The sequence below is a fragment of the Struthio camelus genome, chromosome Z, assembly GCF_040807025.1.
Source record: "Struthio camelus isolate bStrCam1 chromosome Z, bStrCam1.hap1, whole genome shotgun sequence".
NCBI classification, from domain to species: Eukaryota; Metazoa; Chordata; class Aves; order Struthioniformes; family Struthionidae; genus Struthio; species Struthio camelus.
Window position 1 is genome coordinate 64878377 of NC_090982.1, and position 23810 is coordinate 64902186.

The 23810-nt window shown below is 39.1% G+C and overlaps 1 protein-coding gene across 3 annotated transcripts in view; it reads right to left on the reverse strand.

The window, feature by feature from the left end:
- LOC138064432 (microtubule-associated serine/threonine-protein kinase 4-like) overlaps positions 1-23810 on the reverse strand; it is a 300511-nt gene that overhangs the window by 219276 nt on the left and 57425 nt on the right. For all 3 annotated transcript variants that reach the window (XM_068926979.1, XM_068926978.1, XM_068926977.1), the window contains exons 2-3: positions 16093-16246; positions 334-455 (exon numbers count right to left, since the gene is read on the reverse strand). In XM_068926979.1, coding sequence (XP_068783080.1) covers positions 334-455; positions 16093-16219 — 249 coding nt within the window. In that variant the 5' untranslated portion in view covers positions 16220-16246. The remainder of the gene's footprint in view (positions 1-333; positions 456-16092; positions 16247-23810) is intronic.

Sequence of the window (23810 nt, forward strand, 5' to 3'; positions counted from 1 at the left end):
TAAAAAGCATACCTTTTTTTTCTTTTTTTAGGAAAGAAATTATTTAAATACAAATAGCTATATTAATGCTTCATTCAGCTAAGATGTTATGCAAAACTCAGTAATGCAATTCAGAGTTGCTGCTACCATTAAATGTCATTCAGCCATGCTCAACATATTAAGTAATGCTGTATGCAGAAATGCCCTACGGTTATGTGAAAGATGTGGCTTAAGAACGAGAAGCCGGTCTGGAAACAAACTGTGGTTTGATCCTCATCCCCACACCAATTCTGAAATCATGGAGATGCAATAGATTTTTTCTGTATACGCCTAGCTTTGAAAAGAATTACTCACCAAACTAGCAGTAAGTGAAGGTGCTGACTGTCCAAGTGCTTGGCTGCGCATGCGAATAAGATTAGAGGTTTCTGCAGGTTGCCATAGCTGTTGTCCAATTGCATTAGGAAGCAGGTACCTGCCTGTCAAGTTAAGAAAGAGTACATTAAAATATTAGATGTTACAGACAAGGTAATGTAATGGACAAAGTTTACTGTAAGGTAAAGCTCTTACCTATATTTTTGGTTTCTCAGGTAGGCATCCACCATTCTACAATGTTGGCTCCTTTCACTATAGCCCTGATCAGAGGGGATTCCATCAAAACGGAATTTTTACAGTTCACTTTTTCTTACTCAAACTCACTTAATATTCTCACAGCTGTACCTTCCCTCTACCCTGAATCATAACTAATGCAACAACAGATGCAAACATCCAGAATGGTGGGTCTGAACCAAAGAAACCTAGATTCTGAAGTATAGCAAAAAACTATATGTGAGGCTTTTTTTGTGCAAATGCATTATTCCAAACCTTGTATGCAATACAGTTTACATTTTTGTATCAAAGAACTCCAATAAGCCATATCTCCTTCAAGATTCACATTAACTTAAAAACTCAGCACTCCTTATCAACCATGGTAATCTAATAAGGTTATGTTAAAAACTCTACAGAGAGCACATCCCTTTTGTTTTAAGGAAAGGGACTGAAATACACCTGATGAAGGGAGAAGCGGTTCCAGTGATAAAGGTCTTTGCTGTAGAAAACAACCATACATTCTCTTGCCCTGATCACATCCTCCCAGAAGACAGAATCCTAACTAGAAGGACTAGGAATGTCAAGGGAGATACAAAGATTGTCGCTGCCTCTTCCACTACAACATTTAGAGGGCAATAACGGAAGCTAGGAGGAGACAGTTTCAAAAAAGGAGACGATTTTTCATACACAGATAACGGGTCTGCAGAACTCCTTACTAAAGGAAGATTAAAAACTTATGTTCCCAAAGAGAGGCTGAAAAAGTTTATAGCAAAGAGAACTATTGGTAGTATAGGAGTACTAATTATGGAGAAGCCACCTCTGGTTCAGGAAGTCCCTGAACTGCAAAACAGAAGCAGAAGGAATAGTCAGGGAAATTTATTAAGAGCACAGGCATGTAATGATACGGTTTCTTTTTGTTTACTTTCAGCCACTCTCAGAGACCAGATACTGGGCTAGTCACTGCTCTTATTGCGCATGTCCACCCTCAGTTCTCAGTTACCTCTGAAAACTGCATTAGTGAGAGAATCACCCTACCCAGACAATTGACATCTTTTCTCAGAAAACCAACAGGCTGATGCAGAGACTGCAAATGAAAGCTCCAAAAAGACAATTCAGAAAAATATATATTTTTGAAACAAATTATATTCAAAAATCACAATTTGAGATTTTGATTGATCAGCTCAGATGTAAGTCATCTTCGAAACCACACATACTAAACATTTGTTTCCTGAAATGAGACCAGTTCTCATTTCATTAACCTTGTCACCTCAAGGAACCACAGAGTGGGTATGCACATGACCCACTGATACAGGATTGTACCCTTTTAACTGGGTACTGGTTTGCCAGGAGATCCAAGTACTTAGCTTCACAAGCTTATTTTTAACAGCAAATCCACAGAGCACTTCCATGGCCTCTGGAAACTTCTTTAGGAGCTAGAGAGTTCCCAAGCAACAGCACAGAACAGACTTTTTAAAACATCTCAGTTAGTCTTTAGAACATGGTATTGTTCTCTAATATACTGGCAACGCAGAGCTCGTAGACATTTTTCACCCAATTTGCTAACAGCTTGCTGCAGACTCAAAGAAAGATGTACAATAAAGCTGTACTGCCCAGTTATGCAGGGTATAACATTCTCCAAAACTGGAAAAATTGAACTAGTTTCCCAGCTGCTCTCTGCCAGCCTCTACCAAACCCTGATTACCTTTTCACATGTGCTGCCAGCATCCTCCACTAAATGGAAGCTATAAAATGCTCAAGGTATTGATTGCAATGCCACATATTTGATATTCCCTTCATGTTAATCCTGGAATGACACAGACAATGACATAGCCAGTGACATATGCAGTCAGCTACAGCTTATTTATCACCTTGAAGAGAGAATACCTTCTCATCCAGTGGGAAAAAACAGTTTATTCACTTCTTTATTTTTAAGTCACACACACTTTCCATTTAAACAGATTTTTCATTTCCACTTCAAAAAAGGTCTGTTCATTTTCTTTAGTTGCTTCTTTGCCTTGTCTCCAGAGAGTCAATGGAGAGACAAGGCTCTCAGGATGAAATCAGAAGTCTACTACTGCTCAGACCCACATTACAAAAGACTCTCAGGCTACCAAAAAAAAAAAAAAAAAAAAAAAGAGTGAGAATCTGCAAGAAAGTTCCTGAAATTCCATCAGAGTCAACACAGCTCCAAACAAAACCTCCTATCGCCAGCAGTAACACTAGTAAAATGCTTTACCAATCAATGCCTTTTTTGTTTGTTGGTCAAGTGGATATACTTTACACACACACACTTACTAGAAACTCCATATTAATCCACCTTGGAAGTCACCAGGAAAATCATGCTGAACAATTTGCAACTTGATTTCCCCATACCATACTCTTAAACACATTGTATCACCATAGGAATCAATGCTTTTCCTGAAAAGCTACATACTTTTCCTCCGATCTGAAGAACAAAATAAAGCAGACCTGCTTGCTGGCACTCTAGTTCCAAAGTTTGTTCTAGAAGTGGGGAGAGCACTGTTCTTGGTTAACCAACGCACTTTACAGAATGGGTTTGAAACTGTTCTAGAAATTCACTGTCAGTGACAAGAACTTTTCCAGACTGCACTAGTTTTCAGTTTAGATTGAAATCCCATTGAGCTTCCCAAACAAGCATTGAAGACAATTATTTAGATTTTGTTCAAAAAAGAATCTAGTTTTGTTTAGATTTGGACCCCTAGCCCAAAAGGTTTAATTAACAAGTCAGTGAGGTCTGGAAAGAGAAGAACAGATAAGAAATAAGTGCCATTATTATTGGTCGTATCTACTTTTTATTTGAAATGGGAGCCAGACCCAAAACACAGAGAGCTGGTATTGCAATTCCTACTCATGTAAGTCTCTTAGTAGAGCGGAGCACTCGATATCTTAAAACGCACAGCTCTGTGCTGACATAAAACATCTCTCAGTTAACTTTACTCTTTGTCCTTTACAGTCAGCTATATTTTATTCAGTTTTTACTCAAACATATGCAGGAAATTCTATGATGTTTTGATACAGAGGCTAGACCTAGTGTTCATCACACAAGAGAAGTTTGTGCTAAGCCCTTCCTTCAACATTAAGGGCTTTGTCTGACTAACTAGAAAACAGAGCAGATAAAGTGCAGACACCAGCCCTGAGTTAAAGAACTCATTTGATTTTCCACTCTTTTCTTGCATGAGTAGCCTCTAGAAATATTTAATGTTGGAGGGCCTGTGGTGTAGCTAATTAGACAGCATGATCAAAATTACCAAGAGAAATGTGAGCATGTGTGATGATAGAATAATTTCTCTTCTAACCCTTACCCCCAGACAGGAGCCTTGTTGGCACAGCAGATTTCACAACATACTGAACTTAAGGCAAGTTCAGTAGACTGCCTAGGACTCTAGTTATTTGTGCGATAGTACATTCATCAATAGTTTTAAACACAGAAATTGCATATAGTAAAAATGCTTTCTATGCAAGCAAAAATAGCAATGGCATATACAGAAAGATGGTAGCAGATATAAAACTCTTATCCAGGAACACCATTAACCTTCCTGCAGAGAGATACTATCAGGAGAATAGCAATTATTTATTATATATTACATTATTATATTACCAACAAGAAAGTGAGTTACAGCAAGATACCCTGACAATGACAACTGTACTCTTAATATTATATTTCTTAAAATAAGAAAAGCTAGACATACTGTACAGAAAAAAATTAGACTTTTTTCCTTTCCAAACACAAATGGAACATCAACGTTCCTTACAGGAAAAAAAAAAAAAAAACTTCCAAAATTCAATCAGTTCTCTTTGAGAGATTAGGATGCCACTGCGTTAAACCATTACACATGGGAACAGTCCCTGCCCACAATGAAATAGTCAACAAGTCTCCTTGGATGCCCCCCATATAAAATTCAATAATCCCCTCACTTCCAGGTTATCCACTCCTACTGCTTCTTGTCCCCAGTACCCTCAAAAACATCCCAAAGCAAAAAGTGTCCCCAAGGACACTTTTTCCTGATATAGTTTCATTCATAACTGTATGCGTTATTTTTTTGCTTTTATATTTCTGCCGTTTGTCTTTAATAAAGCCCTAGAATTTATACATTCAGACTTTCTTCACTGTTAAAAGTGATTTAAATGTCAGTTTTCGACATGAAACTTCAGCTGAATTGCACTGTTGGCTTTCATGCTGCACCCAGTTCTGCCTTCCAGTTCCAAGCTGCAAGAGACTGCTCCTCTTTTTAAGTGAGCTGACCTATGAGGGACAGAGGGTGAGGAAGACACTGCCTCAACTACACTTCATTCCTTCTATCGTAATTCAGGATTGTGGCATGTACATAGCCCAGAAACTGTGCCGGAGTCCCGGGTAACGTCCATCTAACAACAAACCGTGTTGTAATTTGATCGCTGCTTTCATCAGCTATTGATACAGATGAGTCATCTACAGCTACAGGTCCCCTACTGCTGTTCCATTCATTCCCACCACGGCCTTGGACTTTCTCCCACGTCTTCTGCAGAGGCTTTGCTGGTATCTCTGGCACCCATCCGGTGCCTGAAACCATTAAGACAGACCAAGATATTCTGGTCACGACACTGTTTGTTACCAATACCATATCTTTCCATGTCAGAATGCAATCCTCATTAGTCCAGCATATTTATCAAAACACTTTTCAATGAAACGTGACTTAAGTCAATTACATAACGGTAATTACTTAGCATTACTTAATGGTATTATGTAATAGTAATGTTGGTGGACATAGGGAACGCATCACTGGAGTTCATAGTGTCACCTTCCCCTTGAATTTCCCTATCATATTGATCTTCCTTCATAATTAATATTTCTAGAAAATTCAGAAGGAAACTTTGTTGCTATTTCTTGTTTCTGTTGTGTCCAATGTGTACATATTGTGGTACGCTTTCCTGTGTAAAAGGCCTCAAAAGGACTTATAAACCAGATACCCTTCTGCAAAGATCAGTCACAGAAGGTGGGCTTTATTTTATTCTCATTAATTCTAAAAATCTTTCCTACTGTTGAAGTATTACTCTCCTCTTCTCTCCCTCCAAAGTCCATATGCTAATGGAGTCACTCAAAATAACTAAATGGAAAGAAAATGAGAGCTTATATCTAATACCTATAAATCCTTACGTTTTAGCTCAAATTTGGGAAACACTTGCCTTAAATTTTCAGTAGTTTTATATTTTAAAAGTTTTATACAATAGAGAGAAACCTCTGGCATACATATGAAGTTTTTGCCATTACAGAGGTACCTAGGCTAGAGGAGATTCTGCTATGCAATTAGTCAAGTTATAAGAATAAATATAGAGGAAGCATCCCAAAAAGAGAAAAAAAAAATTTGAGGAAAGTATTAAAGCAGTTCTCCATTCCACAATTGGAAATGAAAAACAGGTATGTACTTTGCTAATATTCAGGCACATGTATTGGGGCTGATATTAGCCACGGACACAATTAGCCCAGAATGGAAGCTGTGCATACAACTGTAACATCCCACAAACTGAATGAAGCAAGCATCAGAGTGTTTCTTGCAGCTGCTGTGAAGTAGCAGCCTTCACATGAGCCTCTTGCCATCCTGTCCTTAGGGGGTAGTGGGAAGGAGTAAGAGAAATCCAAGTAGTAATTGATTTATCAAAACAAGGAAGTAAAATCAGTATACATACTTATGACATGCATGCAGATGATTTGAAACAACTCAGAAAACTAGATTCTTCTCCCTACCACTCCGAAGTCAAAAAAACCTGATTCTCGCTCAAGAACTGATGTCTGTGGTACACAGATGCACCAAGGACGAGCTGGCTGGTGCGCTCCCTCCAGAGCGCTCTCTGGGGAGCCCTTTGAGTACCAGCTAGCTGAGAAAAGCTCAGCAAGAACCAGGCTGGGTGCAAGAAGGAACTGAACCCTCCTGCAGGTAGCTCTGGCTCAAAGTATATGGAAGGAAACACATTTGGGCACATTTCCTCTTCCTATTCCTTCCCCTTTTCTCCCGCAAAAGGGGACAGAACAGTCCTCGCCAGCTCTCGCTGCCAAGGGGGTAAAGCCTGAAGTCATCCTTCCTCCCCAGCTCCCTTGCCACCATCGAGCACGGCCATGGGCAGCCTGGGAGCACAAAACAGAAACCAGACCTGGAGGCAACGCACCATGGCTTTTGCTTGCACAGAGAAAAAGAGGAGAGAAAGGGCAAACTGCCTTTATAGAGGCGTACGGGGAAAAAGGGGCAGAACCTCCTATGTTAGCATCTTACCATCACATTACCCTAAAGAGCATCATGCTTTACTACTACAAATTATCTGTTCCAGATAGCCCAGCTGTAGGAAATGATGTGGAGGCTATAAATTTTAGGGTCTGTTCTCACATCAGTGCATGGGGAATTAAAGTATGCAATTCCCATTAGCATTAATAGGAACATAAAACAGTAGTGTCTGGATTAAAAGCCGTCATTAGGAAACTTTTCAATGTTGTGCCTTATTTTCTTCTAGTTACATCAACAAACTTAAGTACAATTTCAAATGGCTGCCAGCAGGCAAAAAATAAAGTTACTGTTTTATTCATGCATCATTTATTACTTAAAACTTCAAAAGAAAATTGTCATGTTATACATCACTCAGCTGCACATGGTTAAAATTAAACAATGCCAATTTCCCAGCCTGATGTAAGAGGGGAACTTCAAGCTGATCTGTCCACTAAACATAGTATTCAGTCAAGCCTACAATTACAGCTGAATCAATTATCATTTCTTCTGTTACTTTACAAGAAGTACTTATCAGAAGAAATCCTATTAAACACATAATAAATGTTTCACTTTCTGATACACTAAAAAAACCCAACTATTTAAAATGCTCTATAACAGTTTCACTTTCTAAAACTAGCTGAAGAAGTGGTATCTGGTCATGTATGAAACAAATGTGGCCCACCAACAGCAAAACTAAGACTTCGGAATTGGAACTTTTTGGTGAGATTATGGTCTAAAAAGGCAATAGAACTGTCCTAAAATTTCATCAATATGGCTTCTACCCTACTTGCCAAACTGCAGCTGGAAAAGGACACATCTAGTTTGGGATCAGAAACAAAGAAAGATGGAGGTGTAGATCTGTCAAACTGTATCCAACAAACCAAGCCTCCATTAACTAAAAAATAATTCAGAATAGAAACTGTTTATGAGTCTATTACCAAAATTAATAAATCACATAGTTATCCTTCCTTCTGGAAATACTCAGAATAGCCTATCATTTCCATACTTGCAAGAAATCATTCCTACCCCCACCTCATTGTAATACCTGAAAGACACTTAAAAGACAATACAGAACTTTGGTCATGTATGAATTAATTCATACAAATTCCCCTGCTAACCTATAGTAGCTGAAGTTACATTTCAATGAATTGTTTGCAATCAGCTACTGAAGCATTCTGAAAGCAACAATATTTGCTGGTGATCCTCAATGCCTTTCAAATATCTCCAGGTTTTTTTAGATTTTCTTTTTTGGGGGGAAGTGTCATCCATACTAAAAAGGTCAACTGCAATAGCACAGTTACTCAGCTGGTGGCACTGATATCTAATTTGTAAAAACCAACTACATCCTGAAGTTACTGTTAACAGCTCTACTTCCTCACTTCCCAACTCTGCTGAAATAGAACTCAGTAAAATAAACTGCTGGAGATATCTATCAGCGAGTTTAGAGATGGCCATGTTCTGCTGCTTTCTTTTCTTCATCTTACCAACAAAGACAGCTTTTTTTCCTCATACCACTAACATGAAGCTTCAAGACTTACAGGCTGCTCTTCCATTCTACAGCAAAACCCTAACACACAGATACATACCCCTGCTTCCCCTTCACCCGTTATTTATTCCAGCTTACACCTATTCTAGAAAAACTTATTATCAGCACTGGACCCGTGAACTGTGATAACAGGAGGGAAAGACTTGGAAAAGTGAAAGTTTAGATTAAATGCACAATGCCACTAAAACCACATTAAATCAGACTACCTCTAAGGAACAATGAGATAGTTGCATTGTTCCTTCTGATATCAAAGTCAGTTTTGCAAAAGCAAGAATCCTGCACACTAAATGCTCAGAGAGATAGCTCTCATCCACAACACTGAACAGTGGCAGATTCACAACAAGGTTGTGCACAGAAAGCATCTTGTCTAATTTTACAGACTTCAGAAAATACACAGTTGCTCAGCTCAACCTCTGTACGAACTGTAACTTTGGCTAGCAGTTAATTCTCTCGACTACCAACCCCCCAGCATCTCAGCGTTTACTTTTTTTGGCTACCTACTTCATAGGAATTACAGTAAGATACAAAACAGACTTCTTTCATAGGGCTAGCAAGAAAATGCTCAGAGACTGCATTCTGGATAACAGGCATGAAGTGACATGTGGCACTCATGCTACTTTCTGTACAGTTCCCTATCAGCCCCCTTTTCGTTTCAGGTATACATTGCTGTGTCACACTATTTAAGAGCTGATCTGTAGCTATGTGCTTCCCGTAATTGTTCAGGAGTTGGGAGGGAGGGAAGAAGTTTCCTAAGAGAAAAGCCATGCTCTGTTTTCATTGGAAAACTTCTATAATTTTCATTCAAACCTTCAACCATCATTTTAAGAACTAAGCATAAAGAGGTACTTCTCCCTCTTCTCAAACGTTTCTGAGCTGCATTCAACTTACGCTAAAGCATCTCAGAGCACCCAAGTACAGCTTCCCTCACAAGCAGGGACCACTGGCTGCACAGCCTCACACTCCCCACTCCAGGAAGTCCATGGGTGAGAACACAAGACTTAAATCTCCAAGAGTACAAATAATGCAGCTGTGATGTGCAATTATAATTTATTTGTAAATACACTGGAAGACAGTTTGGCACTAACCAGCTCAGGTACTACCAACAACATGACTGCAGCCTCGCAGCACTCAGCACAGGGCAGCCAGCTGATTGCACACAAGTGTTTAACAAAGTACAGGCAAGTTCTTCCACGCGCGCTTCGACAGCTGTGCCACTACTTCCGCCCGCTAGCTCAACAGCTCTTGGGGTTTTCCTAAGGAAGCTACAACTTGAGCCTCAGGAATTAAATATGTACGCTCTTTTTCTCCCCACTTTATTTCTCCATTATGACAAGTGACTGTTTAAACAACTTTCAAGCTGCTTTTATAAAGTGCCCCTGAGAGGGTTAAACTCTGCTTCTCCACCCTTCACAATAGGCAACATGTAAATTTATCCTCTAATTAGACCCTCTACTGCTACAGTTTGCTTTGATCTCAACAACAATCAACTTTTCATGTTCTGATGATACAAGCATGATTAAGCAGCAATGGAGGAGTTAAAAGCAAAATAATGAGACAGGAATACAGTTATCCTCTGTTCTCTTCTCAGACTACATGATGCAGAATCCAGACATGTCAAAGAATATGGAAATTATCTTACTAGACATACAAAGTAGTAAAATCAGCTCTTAACTACACAGGTTGATTGAAGCCTTAAATGACAAAAAGTAGCTGACAGTGACAAGTATAACCTAACATCATCTCAACCACTAGTGCATTAAGAATCCTTTAAAAATGCGTATTTCACAGCAGAATATATTTACTTCATCTGTAGAAGACGTTTTTATACTGCATGCTTAAAAAAAAAACATTTTTCAGGGGTGTAGTTATATAATAGACTGCTTCTATCTTTTTCTGCTAAAACTGGAAAGCATTTAACACATGTGCTAAGAGTACTTCAAGGAAGCGTCTGAGGAAGGCGCTGAAAATACTCTTAAGCTATACTAGTAGTATGCGGTGATTTTGACTGAAGTGGGTTGTGCCTCCCCCGTCATCGCAGTGGTGCGTAGTTCATTGGCCGCCGAACCCTTTCTCCTCCTGAACCCAGTAACCAAATGGTTTTGGTCCCAATGCTGGGCTGTTACCCTCTCTCGGCCATTGTTGCAGAGACCTCTCAGATGGGTTCAGCCTGAAGTTTTTCTAAACAGCACAAATCCAGTCATTTCATGGCTCAGGAAGATGAAGACATTTTTGAAACATACCCTTTCTGCTGCGCGTGTGTGTGCCGGGGCAGCGGGGGGGAGTGGAATCCTGACAACCAGAAAACCCACAAAATAAAGTTTCCCACTCAAACCGATGTCTTATACATCTTAGGAACAGACAAGCATGTCTTCCCCAACATCCTATCTTAATTAAGATTCTGCTGACCTATTTCCAGTTCCAGAACCCAAATAACGTGGCTGCCTTCAAACTATATCCCTAGAGGCATCTATACAATCACAAGGCTTTTTATGGAGTTGCACAAGTATAACTGGTCCCACAACTGGAAACCAGTAAACAATTTTGATACCGTAAAAAGGAAATGTTCCCTCTTTCCGCTGATCTGTGCTGCCTAGGCATCATTAATAAAAACAAAATCTATTTTTAAAATGTTATCACTAAAGTAATCACATCATTATTATGATAACCAGTTACAGGAATGGGAAGGCACCATTTCCAAAGAGGTTTCAAAGTATACTTGTGTGTACTTTTATACTCAATTTTTCACAGCCAAACTGTATCAAATATTTGACATTTTAAGATTTAATGAGCTAATCTACTTTTTCAGCAATATTGATTACACATTTTATACAGCTTAATGTTGGTGAAAATCATGGATTACTAGTGCTGCCAAATGCTCCCTCCCCCATACGAAGGGGGGCAGCCTCCCTTCACAAGTCCTGCCAGCACGTGCCAACCCATGGATAACTGAGCAGCTTGTTCTTCACGGCCCATAAAGCTGCTGATCTTTCTGCTAATTAGTGTAAGTAGAGTGGTGAATCGCTGATGTGAAAACCAGACTGAGAATTCATTTCATATCAACCATGTATTTGTTATATGGGAATAACAATCATTGCTGAGCAAACCTAAATTCAACTGATGACTTAGAGGCGGAAAGCCAATCAAAGCAAGAACGTTACAAAAGAACAAATATATATATCTCAACATTTCTTACTTTTTCACTCTTCCCTAGATAACGAAGTAACTTCATTTATGTACAGTGCTTTAGGATCTCTGGATTATAGATGCTATAAAATGAAGTCTGCACACGTTATCTCACTAGTGTTTGTACCAGTTCAATTTAAGGTTAGCAAGATAACAGCCATACCACAATTAGAGACAACTAGCCCGGCAGGAAGTGTGTTTCCAGGCAGTAATGAATAACAGGAGGCAAAATAATAAGTTCAAACTATAGGTAGCAAAGTTTTTGGTTTTTTTTTTTAATTATTATTGTAACTGTGGAGCTATCAGCATAGTACAGGACACAGAGCTAAGCTGCAGCGCTCTGCAAGACCCCAACCCCTCACGGTGACACGTAACCATGCCTTGCAGGGGTAGAAAGGTATTTAGGAATTTCCAAATGTTGCATCAGAGCAACTGAGGAGACTGAACAGAGCTGCACTGCCCACCACAGTGCAAACTGAGAAACAGCGGTGGGACAAGAAAGCAAGGCCAATTCAATTTGCTTGCCTCAGTGATTCGCCAGGTTAACTCCTCCACAGTAGAAGCTCATTTAATTTCTCAGCCGTTTGCATCTTTTTTTTTTGATATGAACTCTATTTAAACATCTCTGAACACAGTAAACTAAAACCTGTAGACAATTTAAGCGAAAAACCCTCTGACTGTAGACAGCCCTTTGAAGTTAGCAGAGATCAAGAAAACCAGACAGCACAGAAAAGCAGCTTTTTAATTAACCATCTTTTCTCCTGAGCAGAAACAAGTTTTAAAGCTGCAGTCTGCACACTGTTTGAAATTGTTAAAAAGGCAACTTAAAAGCTAGGGGGGGAGGTATTTATATCCATGCACAGGTTCTCACCAAGGACAGGTGCCTCTTGCCTTGGGGAGACCCAGGTCCGACCTTGCGCTTCGCAATAGGAACTATTATGTACACGCGTGTAGGCGTGTGGCTGGTATCAGGCCGCATCCAGTAAAGTCTTTTCATTTCGAATTCAGTCTCTCTTTCTCCAAAAGCCTTCTTCCTTCCCTTCCGCAGGGATGGAGGCTAAGTAAAGCAATACTGTCACAACAATTAAGACTGAAGTGTCTCTTCAGTCAGTGACAGTAGCCTGGTATCTCCAGGAAGCAGTATTCACGTCTTGTATTGGCTGAATTTCATTTGATATCAGGGGATCCCTAGCGACTTTCAACAGCAAGCAACAGCAGATTTATTCTCCAAAGCATTGATTTAATTTTCCTCTACGTTTGAAAAGCGTTCGTTGCTTGTCACTGAAAACGTATGGTTGCTAGACCGCTTAAAACACTGCAATATAGGAAAAGACATGTGCTCCAGTTTCTTTTAAGCTGTGTATAATATAAGTCAGGTTTCTATCTTAACTTTCCTTCAAATTTCCAGACCTCCTCTCCCTTGTGCTGATTTTTCACTGGAAAGGCCTTGTACATAATTTTCAGTTTTTCTCATATCCCTATATAAAGATTTGGCAATTTATTTTAGCCAATTCACAGCAATAGGTTCCCAGTATCTGTAATCCTTCAGGTTTTGTAAGTCTCATTTTATATATTGCAACAACATAGATTTTATTTCTTCCTTTATGTCATGCATAACATTATTCCCTCTTGCAAAGCCCAAAGACTCATTTATTTGGGATCTATTGCCAGAGACAGAAACCTATCAATTTATCTCTATTAGTATTCACCTTTACAGAATTTGAAATATCAGGTTTTATATAAATGAATTAAAAATTTATTTTTAGCTTTACCATTAATACTACTTAGCACCCGTGGCTCAAATATTCTGTGTTTTTAAAAAAAAGGGAAAGTCAAAGTAACACACAAAAGACAATTAAATTTCTAACATTTTTTAAGTGAGCAACAATCATCATCAGCATAAGAATATTCTGCAAATTGTGAGCTAGGAATCTTCTCCCTTGCTTTACTTACTCCCACTTAATGTACTTAATGTGCTCCCACTTAATGTGTTTAGCAAAAGCAACATCTTTGAGTAAGACAGGTAGAGATCGTACCTTACACTATTTGAAAAATAGTGTTCTGTTTTCCAAACAGATTTCCATTGTTATATTAGTAATTAAAAGCAGGTTCAAACACAATAGAACAGAAGCTAAGAATAAAGCATGACAGTAGGCAGTATAAAGTGGTATTAAAAATCAAGTACTTTTTCAAATGATAGGTATCAAAATAAACTTTTTTTTCTTTATAGTCAGTTAGCAGCTTTTCAGAAACACTAAGTCTTGAACAGAAATTAGAGAGGAGATGGGCGAGTGGGGAAATAAACCCAAATCAAGGACATGCGTCAGATTATTCACTTTAATGCAGGGGATTTCTTTCCTTTCAGTGGTATTGTGGTACTCTATAGCAATTGTCTACCTGCAGCAGTTCACTTAAATCACTTTTTTGAATAATCCTGAAAGAATACTAAGAAATTTCTGTCAGCAGAATGACTTTGATTAATCTAATCAGCATCATGAAAGTTGTTAAGATATTTAAGCTATTTTAAGATACTAAAGCCTTAGGGTATTCAGGTTCATTTAAAGTGCATTAGTAATAAAGCAGTTAAACGTTATTGCACACTATATTTCAGAATCCTGACATGAAACCCTGCACAACATATTGTAAGCAGACAAAAAGCACATCCATTACCTTTTATAAAGGCCTCAAGCAATAACTCAAGCATAAAGACCAGAGACTCCACAGCAGCAGAGCACATGTGCTTCATTTGTTTTTGGTAAGGCTGTCCTCTCGCTCTTCCTCTGGAGGGTTTATGTGGGAAAGTTCAGATTTTAAGAGATCTCTACCCTACTTTAAATTAAAAAGCACCCACACAACTCCTGCTGAAATAACAAATGGTGTACTGGCAATTGCTAGTCCCAATAAAACACTATTTTAAAGATGTTACTAAAGACCAAACTAGTAACACTCTGTAACGCTCCAGAGAAATCAGAGTTCACCGACAGGGTTGGCAAAATTGACAAGTCAGACTAAGTCACTTACCTTTCACTAAAGGCCATACAAATTTTTAAATAATTCTTGAAATCTTCATACTACAACTCCTGATAAAAATGAAGTTGCAAGGAAAAGAACAAATCTTATCCTGCTGACGCTAAAAATCACAGTCAATGTAACATTCTGATGTAACACAAGAAGTTCCTGTAGTAGCATCTATCTTGTTTCCTTGTAAAGCCAACTTAAAGAATTAAGTTACTTAGGTTAAAAACACCCCTCCCCCCCAATACTATTTGTCATTCCTTTAGAGCATTCTAGGTTATTCTAAAGTTACTGATTACAGATGCAGAGTTATTGTAAAAGCTTCCTGGAGCAGCTTCTAGCATAAGGACAGGGAGACAAGTGAGGAGGGAAGCAAGAGAAGCAGACACTTTAAAAGCAAGAGGGAAAAGCCAGTTTTGTCCATCTCGACAACATTTTTCATCTCCAAGCAAAATCACCATTGAACAATATACAGAATTTAGAGATAGCAAACAGCCACATTTCTAGTAAATGCCATGTCAGCTTTTTGTAATCTGAACCTCAGAATCTCACCCGTCTGATTTTGACGTCAGTGAACAATCAACCTAACTTGAACAGACAAAACGAGACACAATTCCCAAGTTTACTGCTTCCAGTAAACATACTGGAATCTATTACCTTCATGAAGTACTTAATTTTCTGTTCATCACAACAGATCAGACTGCTAGAAATTACATATTTCATAAAATTTATAATTACCAAATTCTAGTGAATTAAAAAAAAATCTTTCTTGAAATACATACAGCAAGTTCCAGTTAAGTGTCCTAATGTTTTCACATTCATTTCACTTGCATGAAAAAAGAAGGAAGAAAAAAAGAATATTACTCATTCACTTGTTTATTCAAAAAAGTAATCTTTAGTGAATGTTGCAGCTATACAGCTCACAGGACATGATAGGACATGATCCCAATTTCAGCACATGGTATCTTTCACAGAAGCTATCAGGAGAGGAAGGGACTGCGCACTTCGCAGGAGTCTGGCCCTCTAGCTCTCTACAGACCAGAAGCCACAGTCCATAGCTAACAGCCAGCTGGTAATCACCCTTCTCCACCAGGAGAATGCCACCAGATAAATGAGGCCAAATTGCTTTTCCTTCAGCAAAAGCAAGTCTAAATGGGCCATCTGTGCACTTCAGCTTTGCTTCCTGAGGAAGCAAGATGCATGTGATCCCACAGATGAATGCATGCAAGCACATCTCAAACAACCCTTTAGCTATCAAACTAAGTCGGCCAGATAAACACTGCATTTCTGAAAATTTCAAGGAATAGGTGCTCAAGCAGAACCTGAGAATGACCTAGTAGCACCCCAAGGAAGCAGAGGTCAACTGTGAGCTCACCCCACCGGTTACGAGCGAGCCTGTGCAGGAGAGGCTTCCCGCCTCCAATGCATCTGGCATTGGATGCCTCCACCAATGCATCTGGCCATGCCACCGCTCCCAGGGCCATGGTGCCACCTGACCTCCAGGCAACGTCGCACACATCCCAAACTCACCCGTCAGAGCTCCTCCAAGGCTTCCTCTTCTGAGCTGTCTCCCATCCTCACTCAGTTGTCTTTTAAATTTGAAAGACTTTCCAGGGCCAGAAGACACCTCAGGATTGCTGGATTTCCGTAGAGGCATAGGTGGAGGGGACAATATGTGATCAAGCTGCAAAGAAACAAAGAAAAAAACCACTGTCTAAATGTTTACCTTCACTGAAAAAAAAAAAGTCTGGGAAAAAAAATGTGTTTAAAAAGAACTTAAAACTAATAAAATTGCAAATTGAAACTGACAATTTTGCAAATGCCAGACAAAAGGTATTTTTCTTCAGTGAGCCCCTGTCTCAAGGTGCAAAGGGACTGGGCAAACCTATAGGACCTTCCATAGAACAGTCTTTCTGCAACTGTGAACCACCTGACCTTGCAACCTATGCAATCTGCTTTTGCCACAGATTTTCCTGGGCGATTTGTGCACAGCTTTATATAAGCAGTCACTAGATGGCATTGTATAATCAACAAAACGCAATCCACTGCACAGTCTAGGGAAACACCTAAATGAAAGGGAGATTTACCAACACTAGTGTAAAAATAAAATAAAAAGACCTCTATTTTTAAATTATTCTGTTTACAGAACTGGCATTCATTTATACTGACTTCAAAATAAGTGTGAATACAATTCCTCATCCTTCAAGTTCTCTTCCTCTTATCACTCCTACACAAAATTTCAGCTCTCTGGTTTCGACGTTAAAGTCTTCATATTTGATTAAATTTAGAGAAACAAAAATGAAAAACAAGTAAGTAAATAAAGGCAAAGGGAAAAAGAGTAGGAATGTGAGTAAGCAAAGTGGAAACAGTTTTACAAGTATCCTTCTTGAACTAAACTGGGGCAGTCATATGGGGTCACTATTTCGCAAATCATTCTAGGATTTTTTTTTTCCCCCCCTCTCTATAATATTTAAGCCTCAATTCTTATGATACTTTTGTATGAGGTCAAGCACAACAAAGCTTCTAAGATTTTGATAGTTCACACACTGAGACGCTTCAGTCAATCTCTGTCAGCAGCATACCGACTGCTTGATCCTCTCTGTCCACAGAAAGGAAGGAGTCAAGGTCACTACAACCACTGAAGATGATGCCCTGTCAAGTCCATTTTTACTGAAAGTTAATTCCGCAGCAAAGTACTGCACACTGTGCAATGTATTTTAAATTCCATGAGTTCACATCTCCTTTGTATTTAATAATTCAGGATATTACTGTTGTAATAAGCTTCAGATTTTTTTTTTAAGCTACAAGTGTTTTGCAGGTATACACCTCTAAAAGTACCAGGAAACACAGTGGTTTTTGAATCTGCTTCTTGAGCATAATAAGACTCATTCCCATTCAGGACAGACACTCAGGTGACTCATTAACACAGCACATTCCTATAGTGATTTCCTAAATCAGGAGGTTTGGGGGGCACACAGAATATTAACCATTGCTATCATTTATCACGCATGAGTTCAAGACTCACAAATAATTCCAAGAGATAAGACACCTCACGAGATGAATTTACAAATCAGTGATGTTAAAAAGGAAACGACTGACAACAGCAGGCAAAAAGGTAATGCATTTGCCTACCACCTTCTGATGAAGGAACATATTTTGAGAATCTTTGAGCAGAAGTCTAACTAAACACTCAAAAAGTTCTCAAGCAACTTAAAACTATTTACTGACTGATAGCCAGCAACAACTGCTCGAGGCTGCGTGCAGGATCATTCCAGGCACCTGGTAATGACATGATCTGATCAAGGGGTTAGGTGAGTTCTTGGTAGGAATTCATGCACTTTGAGATGTGAACTGGTTTTAACAAAGTAATGACCATATTTTAAAGCTCCTGTATTCCTTGCTCGAGGTTCAAAGATTTAAACAGAAAAATTTACTAATATCATCAGGCTCCCTGCATATTAACACTTAAGCCTAGACAAAATTTAACAGAATTAGTGTCTCCCACTGACAATGGATAAAGACTTGTGTATTCCACGACATACAGCTTGCTTACAAAATTCACTATTTACAACGGAACTGTGCTCCTCTCTCGCAGCTCTCGTTAAAGTATGCACAATTCAAAACAGAAGCTTTGAAATACAGCTATAGTACAGAGCAGCCTGGTACTGTCCAGGCTATTAGGCTGTCCACATAGCCAGCCAGTATTATTTTTGAAAGCTAAATGACAGTTTAGCTGTCAAGCCCACCAGCTCACCGTTAAAACAAACGCCCAGCTAACGCTCTCTCGCAATGCTACCCACTTTGTTGCTAAGTGACTCCACCACAACTAAACTTGCCAGTTTGATAGGTTTCAGCACTAACTTTCAGCACATGAATTCTCAGCCACACCAGCACCTTTCAGCACTGGCGCAGAAACGGACAACGAGACCTCCCACAGCCAGGCAGCGGCTCTGGGCCGACCGGGCGGAAGCTGGCAACCCCGAGGAAGCAATTTTGGCACCATGTGAAATGACTTCGCCAGAGGTCCCAACCATGGAGAATCTCCGAAATGAGACTAGGGAGGAAGGAAAGGGAGGGGAAAGAAGGGAGACATCCTTCCAACAAACATTTTTCAGAACGGATGTTCTCAATTTGAAAGTTCATGCATAAGCTTCTTTGACATAAGAAGCAGCATTTCATTCTCATGTTTCTCAAGTCCTGCATTTTTAAAGATAAGCTGAAATTCAGATTTTGTTGAAGGCAGCCAGGAGTCCACTACGTAGAGATAACAAAACAAAAATAAGCATGCTTGCATATGACAAATTAGGGACCAAAATATCACATCAATATTAGGTTGCATTGCTAAATGTTTCTTGGGGACAGGAGTTTATTTTAATATAGGAAGAGTCAAATTCAACATAGTAGACTATACTTATTTGTCAGCTGTGTTTCAGCTGGATGTAGAGAATCACGTCTCACCACATGAGGTGAACACAGCTAAAAGACATTAATATGGTCTAGACCTACAAAGAGAGAATATGGAAATATGAGATGCAACTTCATATTGTTGGCCAACTCCTGCTTTAAGGAAAGCAATTACACATAGATAAGCAAAATGTCTCTGGAAACTACTGGAAGCCTTACTTTTGCTTACAAAGGGCAAAATTACAACATGTGCAGTATATATGTAAAGGGAGTGCGTATGCTGCAACTGCTGATGTAGTAGGCAGAGAACAACCTACAGGGATGTATCCTTTAACAGCCTTGGTACAGTATCTCCGGATGCTAGGGAAATGCGAGGGAAACAGACTTCAGAAAGTAGCCAGGGTTGCAAGCTCTCCCTAAATAACATGGTGAATCACTCTCAAAGACAGACTAGTAGGCTACTCAAACCACCAGTGTGACCCCAAGGGGCTTTTGAGACAGTAATTCAGACTCCAATTCAAGCAAAAGCCTGTGCAGCAAATGAAAAGGCTTTCTGTCCTCAGCAGAACAGCCTTCCCTTCCTGCCAGGTAAGGCGTTCACACCTAAATAAGTAAAACCAACAGAGAACATTTTAATAAGTCCTGCTTCCTTGGAAAAACTCAGACGACTTTGAAGAGTATAGCATGGCACGCATTCAAATCACGCAAAATGGTTAATCCGGCCAAAATGACACACTACTACTGTTCAGTGATACAAGTTTAAAGAAATAGTAACAGCAATATCTGTTCAAGCTTCTTAACGCTTATTTGAAAGACTTCCTGGAAAACCGAATACTTTGAGAAGTTCACTTAATGTATCTCATCAGATACAGAGCGTACACTGCTGTCCCCAAGACAAGGTCAAAGCTAGTATCTTGGCAGGTTTTCTCTTGTTTGAATTATATCAGGAATATTTTAAATAATTCTCATCCCTGTGAAACACATGCAAATATCCACATCACCCTACTGATGCTTACATCATACGTACGTCCTTACTGGATATCTGGATGTGTTTCAATCTTGGATGGCATACAAGCACAAAAAAAAAAAAAAAGGGGGGGGGTTGCTTAGTCTTGCCTTTTTTTTTTTTTAAATATATAAAGTGAAACTTACTTGACAGCAAGTTGCAAGAAATACAATAGCTATTTCCCTGCAGGCAGTTTCCAAGAGACAGACATCCACATTATATTTTGATTTTTTGGCTATCACACACTCTGCCCGCTATCTTTTGACAGCGGTCAGGCTGCAAGCAAACACTTCTCCTCTCCACATTCTTTAAAAGAGATGTTAGTGACTCAAGAAGGAGTGATGAAAAAATGGAAGGCATTTCTTTTTCCAATTGTCTATAGAATTGTGGGGCAGGAAAAGGGAATACGAGAAATTTCAAAAAGTTACTTCATAAAGTCAGTAATTGAAAATTCCAATTTAAGACTCATAACAGATAAGGCAGTATATGAAAACAAGTGTATTTGATTGTCCTATATCTATAACACAGAGGCAGCTAAATTAGCCATTGAGTTTCTATAGAATGGTTAGAGATGTATTTTTAATCAACACACATCTCTCACCACTGGTCTTTGCTGTTAATATTCACAAGGGCATGGATATTAACTTAAGTAAAAACTTTCCCTCCCCCAGTGTTAAATACTGAATAATTTCTTCCCGACTAAGGCATTTTGAGATAGCTTGGAGCTTGCCATGTGTTTTCTAACTAGCATTTCAACTGTTCTACGATGCTCATTTCTTCAAATTCATTTTTTTAAAAGCCTGATTATATTGCAGATATGAATTTCTTATAAAAGCACTGTAAAATTTAGCAGATATAACATCTGTCACAAAATCCTATCCACCCTTCCCCCATGAACCTACAAAAAGGAATAGGTTATCAAAATATTGCTATGATAGACATTTATGCATTGATTTAAAGATTCTATACAATTATGGATGGAAATGGAGTGACAATCTCTTCCAATTCTACAGGAACTTTCTCCAGGGAACCAGGACAGAATCAATTTGTCCTCAAATCTGTAAATATACATATATACACACACACACACACACACACATACTGAAGCTATCCATTTTCTGTGTGAATAGAATCAGTTACATTCTTCTAAAGGAAACTATTCTCACACTATAGTAGCAATAGGCTCTTAGCAGCTCACCTATTCAGCAAGGATTATCTTCGTGTTCTGAAAAATTTCAGTAGCACCAAATCCAGCTGTCTACTGTGGTGGATTTATTCTACAGCTGGAATGAATTCCCTGCTTGATAATTATATCATCAAGTAGTCACATCATGTATGACAGCCCACATGTCCTTATGAAAAGTTAGGGCATCACAACCAGTTCAAAACAGCATGAATGCTTAAAAGTATAATTAACTCTTCATCTGAGCTCATAATCAGGTGTGAGGCAGCCAGAAAGAAAATAATGGATTTCAGGAGAGGAAATCCATGGTACCAGAACATGAATGAAGCTAAGATAGTATAACCACATTGATAACGCCAGGAAAAGAAAAATAAGCTGTTCTAAATTGCTGAGATTTGTTGCAACAGTTTTCTTCCAATAAAAGTGAAACTGTAGTAAGAATTAAAACTCATCTGTTCAGCTCCATGTTCTGTTGAAACATCCACTACGGTTTTATTGTCCAAAATACTTCACCCACCTCCCCTAATCTCTCCATAGACAATATTCTGATTTCCCACAAAAATACAAAAGTAGAGCATTCAGTCTTAAAAATATGAATAAAAGTATTCTGTTAAGCATTTTAATTTGTTCCTCTTGAATAATTTGTTCCTCTCGAACACTGCAAAACTCACCATATATCAGGTCATGTCTTACATACACATTAAATCCTAAAGTTTCCATAAAAAGGCTGTGTGCTGTCACCCATATCAAGCCTCCCCCAGTTAGGCATCGATCCAAAACAGATATCACCTGAAAACTCTTACATATAATGCACTGAAAGTGAAAAACATCCAGCATACTTTCACTGCTTAGATTATTTTCTTCATTATCAACCAGAAGTGCCAAAATAACATTCTACTAATAAGCATTTTAGCATCAAACATGCCAAATCACATCATACCTATCCAAATATTGTAAAAGGTGAGAATGGAAAGTATCACACTGAAGTGTCAGGCAAACAAAACATATAGGTGCCTACCTGAAGTCAAAAAGATATTAAATTATCCAGTAAATATCCTAATCTTTATAAAGTTAAATGCTTAAGCAAAGCATAACTTCACAGTCCTACCAAACTATTCCTGCTCCTGCATCCCCAGGTACTGGCAGTGCCAGAAGCAAGCATCCTTCTGAGGCCAGTCAAGACCTACCACGAGTTCAAGAGCAACTGACCCTTTGCAGCAAAGCAGACTGCTAGGAACATAAAACAGCCTGCTTCCTCCCAGCACACTGTTCGTTCTGCCTCCTTTGGGAGCATTTTAAGTACAGACACTGAAATTTAACAGCCCCAGCAGAGGGCTTTTTTGAAGCAAACTCTACAAACCCATTTCAACTGGACATGGAGGAAAAGCATGTTCCTACCTCCTAAACTATTCTCTCTCTCTAAATGTAATTACTTTTGGCCCAGATAGATGAGTTTTGATGAGCTGCACTGACACAGATAGCAACACTGAATACGATCCTGTTAATGGATAGGATCTTATCTTCCAAAAAACACAGGCATCTTTATAAGAAAAAATTTAGCCAATTAAGAACATGCTGCACTTGAGTTACTCCAGATGCCTGATTAGTTCTAATTTGGTTCTACTGAATTCTAAAGAGGAGATGTTGTAACACTGTTGCAGACACCTCACAGGTCTTTCTTGCTGCAATTTCACAAGCACAGGTGCAAACAAATTTCTGACAGGCATGATGAAGTAACAGTTCTGTGAGAAGCAGCTCCACAGCATTTAGTTAGCAATAATACCAACTTTGGAAGGATCCAATTTGGGCATGAAATCCATGCAGGGATCATATGGGGACAGGGAGGAATAGCTGCCAGCTCATGTCAGACAGCACAGCAGAACGAGACTGTTCGCAGTTCCAATTAAATCAGTGGATGGTTGGAATATTCCACGTTTCCTTTGCCCACCAGCAATATTAATCAATCTCAATTTTGAGTAGAGTTTAGAGAACTGGACAATTATTCTCGATATTCACAGCTCTTAGAGCAGCCTCTGCTTTGCAAAACACAGAATCATGAATAACCTAATTTCATATACCCATAAAAAGAAACACTATTCCAAAAATTAGCACCATTTCCAAGACGCCAAGGATAATGAAGGGAAAGAAACAATACGGAGAACATCACACCCAACTACTCTGATTTCACAGGACAAAGAAATGTACCATTTCTTGCCCCCTCTCCTACCATGCTTCCTTGAAAACAAGCACAGGTTTTCTTCCGCAGCTGCATCCCTCCTTTTGTAGATCAGCAGGAAGATAGCCGTTCATCTTGCATTTCTCAGTTTGGCATTGCCTTCCCATCCCTTCCCAGGGAAGGGTCTCCCGGCAGCCAGGGGACCTTGGGCTGAGAGACCTTGCTAGCTCTCTAGTTGAGAAGCATTTGTCATTTTTGTTTAAAACTCTAAACTTTCAACTATCCTACCACGCACAACCACCTTTGTGGTTTCTTTGTTAGGACAGTGATGCCAACTCATCAGCTACTGTACAGAGAGAAAATAAGCTAGTTTCCTTCAACACCTCCTGTTGAAGGAAAAGGTTAAAAGGCAGAAAAAGGTCTTGTTTACAGTCAAATTATAATTTGCTTTGAATAATCATTTGTGAAGCAACTCTCAA